The sequence below is a fragment of the Diadema setosum genome, chromosome 7 (assembly GCF_964275005.1).
Source record: "Diadema setosum chromosome 7, eeDiaSeto1, whole genome shotgun sequence".
NCBI classification, from domain to species: domain Eukaryota; kingdom Metazoa; phylum Echinodermata; class Echinoidea; order Diadematoida; family Diadematidae; genus Diadema; species Diadema setosum.
This window is the reverse complement of record NC_092691.1, coordinates 29652519-29669454: the sequence shown is the minus strand read 5'-3', so window position 1 is coordinate 29669454 and position 16936 is coordinate 29652519. Positions and strand designations below refer to the sequence as shown.

Here is a 16936-nt window from a genome sequence, read left to right as displayed (position 1 = left end):
TTTGAGAATTGTGGCACTGCATCGATACAGGCAGGGAGGGTTTCGTTACACTCCAAATCATTGCAAAGTCAGATATTGCGGGCGACAGGAAGGAAACCTGATATTTTGTTCACAAAGCGACAGAAATCCAGATATATTTAACTGCCGGAATGAAGACAAAGAAGTAGAAATGAAAATCCTTTGCGTGTATCTCTTGTCAAAACAGTTGAGAGCTCACTATTGAAGACTTGCAGTTCCCCCCATGTTTTTATTGAAGGATATTTTGGCTTTGCATTAAAGCTTGATTTGTGCATCCCATATGTTTACATCATGGATGTGATATTTAGGTGTTTGGCATGGCTGGGGTGGGTAGGAAACACTCTACAATGTGATGTGGCATCAATCTAGAAATATGGCTTTTATTGCCCAAGAGGCCAGAGGAAGCCATATCCTACAGGAATATTTTGGTAAATCATTCCACCAGTATTCATTAGAATGCAATCTACTATACAGAAAAAAGAGGCATTCACACTTTTTTAAAATGGCTATTACAAAGTAGATGTGACAAATGTGTATGGAGGAATAAAATGTGTGAGGGTTTGGCATTATTTACGTCACAGATGTTGTTGTAAATTGCTTGTGCATATGAGAGTACAGCATGCCTCAGCACCGCACTGTGCTATTTTTGGAATGCAAGTGCTTATTTGGGTGATAATTTTTCCTTTGTGACCGTAAATATTTACATTTTTGCTTTGAAAGTGCTTTATCAGAAAGAATTTCATGAATTTGAGCCATTACCCACAAGCAAACACAAATCATTGTTTCATGGAATTTTGTATGATACTGTGGATAAGTGCACGTCTACAATTAGTTGAGCCATTACAGTTATTGTTGAATTATGCACATACTTTATTACATGGGGCCTCCTTTTATTATTATTATTTTTTTACCATTTATTATGTTCACAATAAAACCAAACTATTACGGATGTACAACATTATGCTTGGAGAGGCCCTAAAATCTTGTGCTCAAGTTAATTTGTGTTTTTGTTTTTCAAAAACTGATGCCTTTACCTTACAAAGAGTAGCAATATATCATCACCATCATCATTTGCGTAATTGTTATCATTGTTATGGATATTTATCTTGCATCATTATCATCTGCATAATCCGTGGTTAGGTAGCATTTTATCACCATCAGTTTCTGAGATAATATGTAATGAACAACAGCAAAATATAACTGTCAGAAAAGTTATTGCCATATTAATACAGTATCACTATTATCACCACCACCTCTAAACACTGCTACAGAGATGCCAACTGTTTTGTGTAGTATTTAGTGCTATTTTTGCCGAAAAATATTGCAGGTTTCAAGGAAAATACTGTTTTTCCCAAATTGTGTACAGCTGTATCTACATTGTAGGAAAGGTGAAAATGCTGTTTTTCCACCAAAAATATGCCTTTCAGCCCTCAGAATACTGCATTTTTTTTCCCAAGATTGGCATCCCTCATATTACCATGGTTACCACCACCATCTTTATCATCACAATCACAACAGCTGTTATCATCATCATCATCATCACTATCATCATCATCATCATCAGCATCACCATCATCATCATCATCAGCATCTTCATGATCATCATCTTCATCTTCATTTTTATCATCATCATCATCATCATCATCATCATCATCATCATCTTCTTCTTCATCATCTTCATCTTCATCATCTTCATCATCATCATCATCATCATCATCATCGTCGCGTCGTCATCTTTGACATCACATCACCACATTCATGATTGTGTTTAAACCTTTATACAGGACTTACTGTCTGATTTGATAAATTATTAACAGTCTCCAGCAGTGACTCAGTTGATTATAATTTTATGCCAATCTCCTTTTTTCTCTTCTTCCTCCTCCTCCTCCTCCTCCTACTCTTCCTCCTCCAGAATGAGAGCCCTCCCCATGCCTTCTGCCTCATCAACAAGAACCTGAACAAGGGGAGCGTCATGGGCTCCGACGTCTACCTGTGCTACAAGAAGTCTGCCATACGGGGAAACTCACTGGTGTACCAGGCAGGTAAGTTTATGCTGCCCCCCTCACCCTCTCATATTTTGCTCTGCACGGTCATTATGCATGAGATCAATATGCACTCAGCGAGGATTGGGATGCCAACAGCAGTTACTGCGAGATTACCAGTGCACCATGAAAATGGTGCATCAAAGATGAAAAGTTGCCTTTTGTGGAGTTTAGCAGTTTCTGCCCAATATTAGCGATGGCATGTGGTAGTTAAGTAGTTCTTGTCAAATGTTGGGTCAAGCCACTGACTTACCTAGCAGTGAGAAACAGAAAAAGTTCTTGCTTTTTCTTGATGCTAATTTTTTCATTTTTTCTTTACTTCATCTGTGCAGTCATTTATTCATTGATTTAAAGGCACTGACTTGCTCAGCAGAGAGACATAAAATTGTTCTGTGATTCTACACTTTGTTCAAGTTGACTTTGATTAATAATAGAGAAAAATCTGGCAGTCATTTGTGTAATTTTACTGTTTTCATTAAAAAAAAAACAGACTTGAACTTTTATGGAATTGCATTTTATATTCCTGTCCATGTTGCATCTTTGGGAAAACACAGTCACCCCACCCCTATAACAAACCCCAAGTAATCAAGAAGAAAATTGAACCAAAACAGTGTGCATATGATTTACATCTAATTGGAAATGCCCAGGAGAAAACTACATGAATGACAAAGTAGCTTTTGATTCCTCATACTGTGTGGTAAGTCAGTGGATCAGCCATTTTATTACTTATGTGTTGTGACAACCTTTTTTGTCATAAATATTTTTTATGTTTTCATGATTTGTGCGTAAAGCAATTCAATTTTTTTTAGAGACACTGGGGGAAAGTATGTGGCAATTTTTGTTGGCAGTTTGCCCAGTCATTGACTTCCTGAGAAACTCTTGCAGAAAAAGGATTAACTATGTTCAAATGTACATTGTCATTTCATAAATCAATCCAATCATAGGTTTTTGTCAGTGCAAACCTGTGCGGTGCCCCCACAGAAGCGCTTGTCTTCAACTCCTCTGTATTATTCTCAAAAACATGCTTGTGGTAATTCCCCTATGATAACACAACAAGCGCACGCATTGAAAGTTCAGAGCTTGGAAGCAGCTCCTTGGAAATAAAAGCTTCACAAAAATGAGCTTTGAATATGGCCTGAAGCACCCAAGGTAGCCTTTGTTCAAGGTTGAATGGACCCATGTTGTACTTTTTCTCAAAGATTGCTTGCCACATTCCCTTGAACAGAAGTTGCCCAGGATGGAATCCTGTAAAGATACTTGTCATTGTAGAAGAAGAAGGGAGTCATAAGCTGACTTTACACTTTGGTGTCATAAATTCCAAGACACACACTAAAGTGCCATACCAACATTACCTTGATTGCTAGCATAGCTGTGCAGTCAGAGGAAAATGATTAGCCTGCTTGTCTTGAGGTATTCCCCACATTCCAAAGCGATTGTTCCTTTCAAGCAGCTACATTTCCCACAGTGCCTGGATTTAGCTCATCGAGCTGGCATTTTTTTATTTTACAAATGACCCTTTGCCTAGGTTATGACAGTTGTATAATAAATGCCAGAGATACCAAAGCATTCATTCTCACCACTTCCTACATGCTCCATCCAAGGGTCATTGCAGTGTAGCTGTAACCTGTGATGGTTCACAACTACTTGACCATTGCCATTTATAAATCTTGACAGTTATGGGTGTGAAGTAGCCACAGAACCCACTAAGAAAGTCCTCTGTATTCACATGTAAATTTTGAAACATGTCCGTCCACTTGAAAATATTAAAGCATGATCGCCATTTATTGATATATGATTGATGATACCTGGAAATATTCAAAGCCGTGACATGATGAGTGTGGCATAAATACAAGTTGTTGATATATACCTTGAAAGGCATAATACTTCCTTGTAGCTAAGAACTTTGTAGATATGTACATGTATAGTGAAACTGGGAGCTTAGACTGGTTTAATGGCCCTTATTCACTGCTTTGGAAGATATATCCCCAAGTTTGTGTTTCGACTGTTTGTGGGCTTTAGGGATCAGGTTAGCCAGACAGATCCATCGAAACTTCAATTCTTCCGGTAAAAGGGGTGTCGTATTTCACAATACATGTATATCCCAAGCTAAAGATCATCTTTGTATTGAGCATTTGGGGAGATATATGTTTCAGACTGTGTTAGTCTCTGGTTCAACGAGGGAAAAAAAATCCAAATGGAGACTGCTATGCTAACTACAGTGTGTGGACTCCCCCCCCCCCCCCTTTTTTTTCAGAAAGAGAGTAAGTGGGCTGGTTCTTATTTACTGGATGCATGATTCAATATTGTGGAAGTCCAGTGTACTATCCAAAACAGTATGAAAGTCTTAGTTCAAGTTGTTTTGGTAAGTGATTCTGTCAGGCTTGACAGGTATGTTGATAACAATAGAAGTCCATTGTATTAAAACAAAAACTTATGATTTCAAGCGTAGTTTCAGTTACCTTCACGTGAGAAATACCTGCATCTGCTGTTACCAAGACCCCGTTGACAGTGCGAGGCTCGGCCGCGGCTCGACCGTGGCCGAGCCCACCTTCATTTCAGTGTAAACGCGCACAAGGCCAAATGCGAGGCCAAAATTGGCCTCGCAAATGGCCATGCTCTGGAGATGGTCTCAGCCGCGGCCGAGCTGCGGCCGAGCCCGGCCTTTTCCCAGTGTAAACGCAAACTGGGCCAAATGCGCGGCAAATTTTAGTCTGGCTTCCAAACACTCTGCCTGTACTATTTTGCTATTCAGGATATTAACCCCCTAAACGTCGAAAACTAGTATAATTTAAGATAGTTTTGTCCTGCAAATGATTTTTCCTTCGGCAAAGGCCTTTGCCCGAACGGCGACTTTGTCGCCACAGAATTCAGTTGGCAAAGGGTCTGAAAACCAGACAATAACAAATTGCGTTTGTTTACAAGCAGAGCGCCACTACGACAAAATATTGAAAGGTTTGAATTAAAAGCGCGGCCGAGCCCAGCAGTGTAAACGGACAAAATTGCAAGGCTCGGCCACGGCCGAGCCGCGGCCGAGCCCAGCCCCGCACTGTAAACGGGGTCCAAGTGATTCTGTGTTGCACAAAAGTTGCACACAAATAACATCTTTAATTGCTTCATAAAGGAAACTGATATAGAATTAAAGTGTAGAGACTTATATATATATATATATATATATAGAAGAAAGAGTCTCAAGTACGCCATGGATCCAACGATTACAAAAAAATTTTATTACAAAATTTTCGGTCTGCCTCAGACCTTCGTCAGTGCAAAGACAATGTCTTTGCAAAGACAATGTCTTTGCACTGACGAAGGTCTGAGGCAGACCGAAAATTTTGTAATAAAATTTTTTTGTAATCGTTGGATCCATGGCGTACTTGAGACTCTTTCTTCTAATAATTACAACATTCGAAGTCCAACACGTGGAAAATTCCAAGATGAACATATATATATATATATATATATATATATTATTTTTTTTTTGGGGGGGGGGGGGTGAGGAGAAATATTCTGCCAGGAAGTCATTGACAAAAATCTGTGGGTGGTGTGGCACAGGGCCATTAAAGGGATGGTATAGTTTTGGTTGAGATGGGATTTCAGGTTTCCAGCTTTTTTTTGTTGTTGAGATAATGAGAAGCCTATGAAATATTGAAGATCATACAATTCTAAGAGGAATTCAAAGTTTATTTGATGAAAATTTGGTTTTGAAAAAGCTGAGATATCCAGAAACAAAGAGGTCCTAATAAAAGGTGGGACCCACCTTTTATTGGGACCACTTTGTTTTACTTTGTTTTTTCATATCTCAGCCATTTCAAAATATGATTTTAATCAAATAAACTTAATACATTGCCTGTAATTGTATGCTCTGTAATATTTCGTAAGTGTTTCCTAATCATCTCGCAAAAAGTTAATATCTGAATCCCCCATCGTAGCCAAAACCATACCATCCCTTTAATGTCCATTTGTCAATTTTGTGACCATTATCAGATCCCTTGTCCTATCTCCTCTCACCTTTCTCCGTCATCCTCTTCCCCAGACATGATCAGTCGTTATCCCTTCGAGGACCACGACGACTTTCTCCTGCCGGAGTCCGTGCCCCGGTTCTGCATGCCCATGGGCGCCACCATCGAGTGCTGGGACGACAACCGGGAGCACCCCCTGCCGGTCTTTTCCACGTTCGTTCTGACGGACATTGCTGGTGGAAAGGTATGTCGCACCGAGCAGAGGGCATTATTATTTTGTTTTAATTTTGTTGAAGTTGAAGTATTACCAATATTGGTATCAGATTGGACACCCATGAGAAAATAAGGAGAAGAGTGGATACTGTATGAGCTGAAATTTTCGCGGTGGTTTTATTTTCGCGAATTTCGCGAATCGCCTTTGAACCGCGAAAATAACAACACGCGAATATAACAACGCGCAAATAGTTACGTTCAGTTAGACCGTCGCAACCGCGAAATTAACAACACGCGCAAATGTCCTCCCAGTAGCAATTCGCGAAAATATCTGTACGCAAAAATTTCAGCTCGTACAGTAATTGGAGAGTGGAAATAATTAGAAAGAAATACAGATGGACAGATACAGTCATAGTATTGCCATAGATACATGTAAACATACCAATGGACAGACAGACACGCATACATTTGTGTATACATTCATACATAGATTACTGACATACACATATACACACATCCATATAAATGCCATTGTACATGTATGATAAATTGATGTGTGTGTGTGTATACATGTATATGTGTATAATGCACATATGTGACCCGCTATAACAAAAGGATCCTAAAGTCGCTAACGCGTGAGCTGAGAAAATCGAGTTTGAATTTAGATCATCAAAATCCGTCAGAACGTTCAGATTTCTGTTTTTGACATAATTTTGTAGTCTAATGTATCTTCTATCGTCTGACGAAATTTCGAAGCTACATGATCAAAGCAAAGGCAAGAAAATAGCATTTTTCTGGGCCATGATTTTTGGACTTTCAACAGAACAGAAACGTGTCCGAAGATTTGGATTTAGCGCCGCAGCTAGACTCTGCCCCTAGCAGAGTCTAGCTGCGTGGCATCCTGGTTACTGATTGGTCGTACATAGACTGCTGGCGCTAAGCTTGAATGAACATCGCGGAGGTTGCTAGGAGCGTACCTTCACTTGTCAAACAGTGAAACTGTCTTGTTTCCCTTTGATCATGATAGCGTCGGAAGGAAAACTTTGAAGGCGGTTTTCTCGAAACGCTGATTTCTTAAACCACTCGACATGCGCTAATAAAATCATCGGTATCTCCGCAACTGAGTACTTTTATGAGTCATGTTATATATGACATTAAAGTGGAAGAGTAAGGAAATAATGTCATGTCATTTTAAGAAAATTGTCCTCCCCCAACTTTCGGATCCTTTTGTTGCAGCGGGTCACATATGTTCTCAGATGTTTAAGCAGCACTGCTATATGTAGATAATTGGTGGGTGGGTTTGTTTGTTGTTGTTTTTTTTTTGGTTGTCTTTTTGTATGATCCTCGCGTTTTTTCCTCAGTCTTCCTGTGTCTTTTCTCACTGTAAGTATAGCACATCTAACATGAAATAAGCTAAAAGTGACATGCAGTGGGAACACAAAACTGTAAGTTAATGTGTAAGCAGGAACTTTAAGTAATGCAAGACATTGCTGTCCAAGGAAGTTCCTCTTTCATATGCAATTTGCCTTTGACTACAAGCACACAACTTTTGTGTGCTGTTTGACCATCTCCAGATATAATAGCACTAATGTCAATACAACTGCTTTTAAGTTTATTTCTGACTTTGTACTACTTTTTGAACACATAAAAGTACACTGCAACTAATCTGAAGAACAGTTAGAGACAGAAAAACAAGAGCAAGTGTTTGTATTATTCAAAATGAGCTCTTTTCATGAGGAAAGGGAATGTACCACCATATCTAGTCAAAATCCTTGGTGCCTCATGAAATTCCTGAAAATCCTTGCATAGAAGGGTCTATGGCCCGAACGTTTAGGTCACACCAACCCAGCGATTAAAATGTGTTTATTTCCTGAAAAGTATAAGGTGTGTGACTCCATGATTAGTCTGCCATAGAAACACCTTTTGCATCTGAAAGGAATGATGAGTCATTCTTTACACATGATAGATGAAAGTGCAAGGATCCACATCAGGTGATCATTTGAGAGGCAGAAGGGCATTAATCCAGTCAGACCCACTGGTGGCTTGTTTGCATACAATCTCAACAGCATGTTGAGATATATTGGTCTGGAAAGGGTCAAAGTAGGTCAAGGTCTATGGAGTTGATGCCCTTTATGCCCCAAAGTGATAGATCTATCCTTGAAATTAAAACAAAATATAGATAAGGTTATACATTTTTTTAATTTTTTTTTTTTTAATCAGCTGTGTGTTTAATTAGAATTCTGCACAGTTGCCATTTATCAGCTAGATAACTATAACTGGCACACGAACGTTCACAGGTTTTCTGGGTCGCTGAGGTATCATGCTAGGAATGTGGAGCAGTCGTGGGATGACTGAAAACAATGGGGGACGTCGTTACCCTGTTCATGCCCCTCTTGATGAGTCTTATTTGATTTGGGAATGGAAATTAGTTTCAGCTCAGATGAATTGAATGGTGATTAAACAATCTAATTGCGCATATTTGTATGGGTGACCTGAAGTGTGTAGAAGTGTGGGTTGAATTCAAATACGATTTGGAGAGTAGATTTTTATTATTCTGACTGTAGAAGTGATTTTATTGGCAAGAGAGTTATATTTATTTTTGTTTGTTTTTTTTAGGAATAGAACTGACAAGAAGGAGTGTAGGTTCTAGTAGTCTGGTGGATATGGTGCCTATCTAGTAATTAGGAGATTGTTGGTTTAAGTCCAACCTTTTTTGAGCAAAGTAAATATACCGGTACTCACGGGGGATTCAGAAAACTCTCCAAAGCATTTATTATGAATATACACACTTGTCAATTACGGTACAGCGCTCATCAGAAAAGTTTGAACTGCTTTTGCAGGGTCTTCACTTACATGCAATTGAATTAGAAAAAAATGTATATCTTCTATGGGTGATTTTACAAATAAATCAGGACCATGTTCAGCTTATTCGAGAGATAATATGTAGTTTGGATAAGATAAAACCATTGTGAATCTATAATATCTCAAAATGCTAACCAAAACCAGCCAAATATTCTGTGAGTGTTCATTTGCCTAGCATAGCAGCTATCTCTTTACATATATGCCAGACAGTCATTTGTGCAGTTTCCAATTGATATTGCCATCATTCTGTGTTTGGATAGTCAAAGGCATATCTACCTAATGCAGTGGTCTAACACGTTGGGCCCACCCACATACTGAGGAGTGACATGCATTGGTACATATGGACTACTGCTTGAGCCCAGCTTTAATGGGAAAACAGTTTTTGTTTTTCCTTTCGTATTAATCCTGATTAAGGGGGGGGGGGCACTGTTATTAATTATTGCATGGTGTGTACTGAAGAATACAAGCAAATAAAGTGTGAAAAGAGAAGCTTTATATTGTATGTACTGGTTTGAGTTTCTCACAAAGCAATCTAATATCCAATATTTTGTACTGTGCTTTCTCTGGTTGCTAATTACTCACTTCACTGATGGTGACACATTGAAGTGTAGGTACAGTAAGCACAAACAGTACAAAACGTACAGAAAGACTGCACAGACACAGAGGTGTATTAGCATTGCTGTGTTGCCATAGAAAAAGAATAAGAGAAGAATGACATCTTTCGTGCTTTATGAGAATTATTGGAAATCTGCTACATATTTATGAGTATAACGTCAAACTGCTGGACATCTTAGTGAGCTTGGACATGTTTGAAAATTTGATAAATTATCTTTTATTTTGGCTTTATTCTGCTCTGAAAAAGAAAAATTATTACCCTATTACAACTATGTGAACAGAACATTTGAAGCATGCCAAACATGAATTATGACTGGCAGACTGCCATAGCCATCATGAACCATGCGGTCCTGCAAATCCACTTTTAAGACTATGCAAAATTTTAGGTGTTCCCTGATAATATGCTTGTTCATGTAGTCGCTGCATGGAGTATTAGTAGTTTTAGCCTCATAACTCTTGACAAGGACATTGCTGTGCTGCACTCTTTGTGATTAGTGATGTTTCCTGATCCAGACACAGTAAATTATGCCTTCAGGACTGTAAACATGTCGTCTTGATGAATTCATCGATGACCCTTGCCCTCTTAAGGTTTACGGAGCGGCCGTGACGTTCTACGAAAACTACCCCGAGGGGAAGCTGAGCGAGCAGCAGAGAACGGCCCTACAGCTGCGGCCCAAGAGCGGCAAGAAGGGCCCCCTCATCTACAACATCCACGTCAACAAGTGCATCTGTCTGCTCTCCCACTTTCCCTTCTTTGAGGCCTTCAAGAAGTTCCTCTCCTTCATCTACCGCGTGTCCATCTCGGGACCCCGCTCCATTCCCATCGAGAGGTAAGCGTCCCCTCCCCTACCTCCCCCTTTTCATTCCCATAGAGAATTAAGGATTTAATTGCTGTGGCTTGGAAGTGTTTCTCAGATTTGGAGTTGTCTTTCAGTTATCATAAACTTATGGAATTCACCAAGAAATAGAATCTTACAAATGTTCAGGTAGTCTTGATTACTTCATAAACACACACACACTGAAAAAAACCCCCAAAACCAAAGCAAAACAAGAAACAATCCTCATTTCCTTTTCAGAAAAAAAAGTCAATATTGGAGAAGAAAAAAAAAGAAGATTATGCACGTGAAAGTAATGATGGTAAAGGAGCAAGTGAATGACTGAATCTGAGCAAATCAAATGATACAGAAGCAGTACTCATATGACTGATAACTCTCGCATGTCCTGCTCATATAATCTCCCATGAATGACACAAAATAACAAAGCCTTTGGAATACATTGTCCTTTAATATGACTATATCATGCGCAGTTGTGTGATCACATTGCAACAGTACCAGGCCAGAACAAGACTGTACTTGCTCACTGGAGAGATAATTCACACAGCTTTTAGCGCATTTGAGAAAGACACGGATGAATGTTGTAATATGAGCCGCACTAATCATCTGCAGTACACCCCCCCCCCCCCACCCCCACCCACCCCCAAGCTGTAGTCTGTACAAAATGATGTGTGTGAGTAGAGCTACAATGTACCGTGCCATTCGGTGTGTGGCATACTTGCCAGCTGGGATATCAGCTGCGGATTGGTTTCGATTGTTACACTTCACCCACCCTAAACAATGCTCAGGAAGCATAGTGAATGAAAGTTGTAACCTCATCCAACCGACCCCACCAAATGCTATACCATTATGTCTGTCTGTCCCGAGTCCAGGGAAGTGCTATTTTGTCTAGCCAGACACTGCTGGAAAAGCATGAGATGATATCAAATAGAGAGAAGCAGACACCCTTGGGCATGGGATAATCTTCCCGAGGGTACTATCTCAAAATTCCATGCTTCTTAATACTGCCCATTGAAAGCAGTCACATAGCTCAAACTATGGTATTACATTCAGACACTAAAACTTGGTCCAGTTTCGTATCTCCTGATTCAACCTCATGTTTATATACACTGTACATGTACAAGGACTCTTGGTGGTAAGTTCTCAGATGAATGGCAAACCTCATTTTGAAATTTGGAAGGAAAAATGACAAAAGACACCCTACATCTAGACCAATGGCAATTTAATATACTCAGATAAGATGAAGGCTCACTTGTTAATTTGCAGGCTCACATCATGATAAAATCCAAGTTTTCTATTGTGACAATATGCTCTGAACTTTGAAATTTTTCCCTTTTGTTGATCCCTTTGTTTTTTAAGACTGAGGAGCTCATTCAAAGGCAACTTAATCAATGCTTTGATTTTGTATGTAATTAGTCAAATACATTGTAGATTGCAATTGTAAGTGCATGATAATTGTGCCATAAAAGTTATAACCTTCTCAGATACAAAATGTATCTGCCTGTTTGTAACTATGAGAACTGAAAACTGATTTTATTTATTTAAAGAAGAAGCAGAAGCAGCCTGCCATGACCCAAGAGCCCAATGGGAAATCAGTCAAGCTGATATTTTTGTGGCGTATATTGCCCCTTAGGGGGGCCCAACCAGCTGACTCGCATTAATAACGCCCAAGCATCCCATTGTTTAAAACCACTCCAGCATACCAGCTGCAACCTTCAGTCACTTTCTTCCTCTTCTACCATTCCTGCCCACCAGCCAGTGGTGAATTTCATATTAACTCTTTATGTGCCATGGCGTAAACCATGTTGCATAATATTTGTTAAATTTTGAGTTTAATATATATCAGTATACAGTATATTAAGATATATACAGATTTGATACTGCAAATATGATTTTGTTGTTGGTATTGTATGATTATCATACATTTTTGTGTTTATTTGTATGTATGTGTTCATGCAGGGCCTCCAAGAACAACAGTGTTTAACCCACTGACGGAGCCACCCTGTGAAAATAAAACATATAAATAGATAAATAAATAAAAAAACCCTGTGCGCCACATGATTGAGACAGCTATGTAGTCATGCTTTCAAAATACATTCTGTTTGGCAAGTCTATGTAACTAAGAGATTTTTGTTACCCTGGATATGTAATGAACAAAGTTGAAGAGAAAATGCCAAGCTTTGCTTTGTTGTAAATTGTATGACAAACCTGTGATTGTTTTTCATTCATAGTTTTCATAACTTTCATTCATAACTTTCCTTGTGCATCTGATTTCCACCCTCCCCCCCCCCCCAAAAAGTTTTGCTGATCTACTTCTCTATTTTTTTTTCAAACAAAGCACTGTTATATCGTATAGTTTTGGTTGAGACCTGATTTCAGGTTTCTAACTTTTTTCGGTGAGATAATGAGAAACCTCTTATGAAATATGAAAGAGTGTATAATTCCATGAGGAATTCAACGTTTATTTGATGAAAATTGGTTTTGAAATGGCCGAGATATCCAAAACAGAACGATTCTAATAAAGTGTGGGACCCACCTTTTATTACGATCACTTTGTTTTACTTTGTTTTTGGATGTTTCAGTCATTCCAAACCTGATTTTCTTCAAATAAACTTTAAATTCCTATGAAAATGGTATGCTCTGTATCATTTCATAAGTGTTTTCTTGATATCTCACAAAAAGTTAAAAGCCCAATTCTCATCTCCACCAATACTGTACTATCCCTTTAAATCAAGGGAAACATGCTCTGAATTTATATCATTCTCCCTCGTCACATGTACAATGTAAAATCATACCATTGATCAGGTCTTGAAGTTGAAATTATGAATTATAATCATTCACAGGCTGGGTACTGCAAGTTCTAAAGAAAAGCAACAACAATCTCAAAACAGAACAGAGAACACCCACACACACAACACACCCAGGTCTACACACACACACACACACACACACACATGCACACATATGCTTGGCAAGTGATTATGATTGACCAAATCATCTACACATGGGTAAGATCCCTGTAACGGCTATCAAATTCATTCATCGGGTGACATTGTGGGATTTTATGCCAAATCTGTGTAAACTTGGGTGTACAATGACACTGCGCACTGACATTGTTCTAGATGCCCTTTCTTGTTTTGTTACGTGTAATGTGTGCTTAGACTTGAATTGAAGTCATTTGCCAAAGGAAAATTTCATGCACCACTGTATATATCTGTGTACTGAATTAGCAGCAACAACAAAAAAAGTAAAATAAAATGAATGTGTGTTGTTTGCTTTTCAGACACATCTCGCACTTCATGCATGAGGTTCCCTTCCCAACACCTCAGCGGCCGAGGATTCTAATGGAGGTGGGTGTTCTGACAAACATTCTGCCTCGCGGAATGTGATATTTGCCTTTCCTGTGGCCTTTACGAAGGCTGCCACCTCATCTGTAGATTGGCTTTTTTTTTTTTTTGCCTTCAAAGTGAAACTCCATTCCATGTCTGAAGGTGACCTAGATTAGCGGAGTTTTTAAAAAAAAGAAGAAGAGGAAATGAACGCATGACACGTAGAAAGTTTTATTGTTAGTAGTCACAAGAATATTGAAAGTTACACATGTTATAAAGAAACAATTGTGTTGGTCACAATTGTATGTACAGTAGATATGCTAATAAGAGAAAGTCAAGAGTCGTAGTCTTTCAACCGTCTCTTTAGTTTCTGCATGAAATTTCAAAATTTTTTCCTTTTTTCAAGAGGGAAGGGGGTCATGACTGATCAACTCCCCTTTGTTAAGTAGATCATCACTGCTTAACCCTAAAAGGGCCGGGGGGGGGGGGGGGGGCGGAATCCGCCCCCCCCCCTCGACGTTTCGCGCTATAATTCTGTTACGTGAGAAGGCCTCGTCGCGAGGCTTCTTGACTTTGTTTGTTCAAGTCTCGCGCAACTTTTGAGACCAAATTTGCGACGTCCGCGCGTACTTTTGCGAAGCCACGCCCATTTTTGTAACGGAATGTCGCCCCAAAACGGGCACAATTTTGTGATTTTGTGTACATTTCCTATGGAAAACAGTGCTCTGTCGTGAAAGTCATAAAAACCTGATTATTTTTACAATTAATCACTTTCATTGATTAGTTTTGTGCTAATTATGGTAGAAAAGTGGTCAGTGACAATTTCCAATGAAAAAACAAAGAAAAAACAAAAGTTGAAAAACAAAGAAATACATAAGAAATTCTGAAAACAATAAAATACATAAGAATTGAAATGAATTTTGGAAGTTTTTGTGATGTACAATCGTTGAATATGCTGCAACAGATTTACAGACCAAAAATTAGACTCTCAATGCTTTTAATTAGGCTAAAATATGATCTTGAGCTTAATTTGCATAATTAATTAATTAAAATTAGAAATTGATTGTTTCAAAAAATCTTATGACACAATCTTGTAGATTATGATGCAGGTCTCACGCATGCAAAATTTCATCGCGATCGCGCCACCGATGGCCGAGATCTCAGGGGGGGGCGGAATCCATCCCCCCCCCCCCCCCCCCCCCCCCCCCCCCCCCCCCCCCCGGCCTGAGCATAGCCAAAAAAGCCTGGCCCCTTTAGGGTTAATCTTCACAACTCTAGACTTATGTGGCATGGAAGAATAGAATTAGAAGCAGAACGGGAGGAACTGCAGTGTGCAGTGAGAATTTGTGTGGAAGCCGCAATAGTTACTAATACTGTGACATCATCACATCTAATTTGCATGTTTGATTATTTTATGGTGAAAATGATCTGTCATAGTCGTCTTGCGCACAAGTAGAGTTTTGTTTTCAAAGTATGGTTGACGTAATGTGATACCATTGGAGGTAATCTTACTCATTTTCCCTTGTTGCGGGTATGAAGACATTAACCGCCGTGAAAAGCATGTCTGATTTTCTGAGAAGTCAATTTTTTCTCAATTTGATTTAGGAGGGCTCTGGACGGGAGCTCTGTGATGAAAAGTGCTGACTTTCATTTTCATAAATCTTTTTTTGTTGTTGTTCCTTTGTTGTGTGAAGAAGAGTTATCCATAACTTTCTGATTACTCCTTTGTAGATTGCTGTGTGCATATCTAATCCATGTGAGCATGGCATACTATTTGCTCACTGAATTGTTTGTTTGAACAGACTGCCTAATTTAAGAATATGAAGGGGCAGGGGGGTTCAGAAATTACAAGCCTGCATGATTGTATGTGCAAATGATGGCTTTGTTGCCGTTAATGCTCGTTTGTGCTTGCAGTTCAAGTGATAAATTGCGCGCAATTAAAATGATATGTCCGCATGACACATGGGAGAGAGAAAGAGGTAGCAAAGGTTGTGTAAATGCGAGCCATCAAAGCACTGAACCATTTGCTGTTAATCTATCTGTCGGCAGAAGCCATAAAAAGTTCATGTAAACATCCCCCAGTTAAAGGTAGCATTGTCGTTGTGCGCAGCTGCCGCATGACTAACTCTACCTCTGAGAGAAATGAAACCTTCATGATATGAAACCTTTGTGATATGAATATTCCAGTTCATGTTCGGATGAGTATGAATATGAGTTATCAATCTTAGCATTTTTCTCATTAGGGCCCTGGTGCATAAAAAGATGCAATCAAACATAACTCAGAAAATCAAACTTAATTCAGGTAAAACAACCAATCAGAATTGAGTATTCACAGACTTATGCTTGATGTTCTGTCTTATGTTTGACCTCAACTTTTATGCAACAGAGTCCAGGTCTCAATATGAGATTTACTACATTCTAAGTGCAGTCAGAGCTACATGATCAATTTACTCTTTCACTCAAGAAGGCTCCTGTTCTCACAGCTAAAAGTTTGGCGGTCACATCTTGAATTTAATTGAATCACATTCAATCATGTGAAATTGTTCTGACTTGATTTGAAGGTTGATAGGTAATAGGTAAAGTGTACAACACCCATCCATATAGAAATAATTGAATGAGAATGTCAGCAGTTTTCTCCTGTGGAATGGAGTGCTGAATGAACAAAGGCATAGAGACGAAGATAAGCTTGTTTTTTTCATACGTATGGCTGAAATGGATTTAACTTTCAGTATGTGGATGTCATACTTGATGCCAGATGGCCATGTATTGCTTACAGATATCAAATCGGGGAAAATCTGTGAGGTTTTGCCACAGAAGGATGCCAGCTTTGAAATATTTGTGTAATATTTCCTGTGCTGTATAAACTATGCAGCATATAATCTGTGTCAAGTGTAAACACAGTGCATGGGGATTTTGGATTTCTTTTTTTCCCCCTCCTTTTTTGCTGCCCATGTAGGGCATCAGGTTCATCTGGCAGACACAACACACATGGTTTGATTGGCATTTATGGTGCCTAGCATTCCCAGAGTGTTATCTGTGGTATGCCATGAGATGCGAGAAGAAAT

General features: G+C 39.1%; 1 protein-coding gene across 1 annotated transcript in view; it reads left to right on the top strand.

Annotated features, from left to right (window-relative positions):
* The window catches only part of LOC140231262 (C-myc promoter-binding protein-like), a 78640-nt gene that overhangs the window by 36638 nt on the left and 25066 nt on the right, over positions 1-16936 (top strand). Inside the window, exons 5-8 of the mRNA XM_072311407.1 lie at positions 1931-2060; positions 6094-6263; positions 10298-10539; positions 13826-13892. Coding sequence (XP_072167508.1) covers positions 1931-2060; positions 6094-6263; positions 10298-10539; positions 13826-13892 — 609 coding nt within the window. The remainder of the gene's footprint in view (positions 1-1930; positions 2061-6093; positions 6264-10297; positions 10540-13825; positions 13893-16936) is intronic.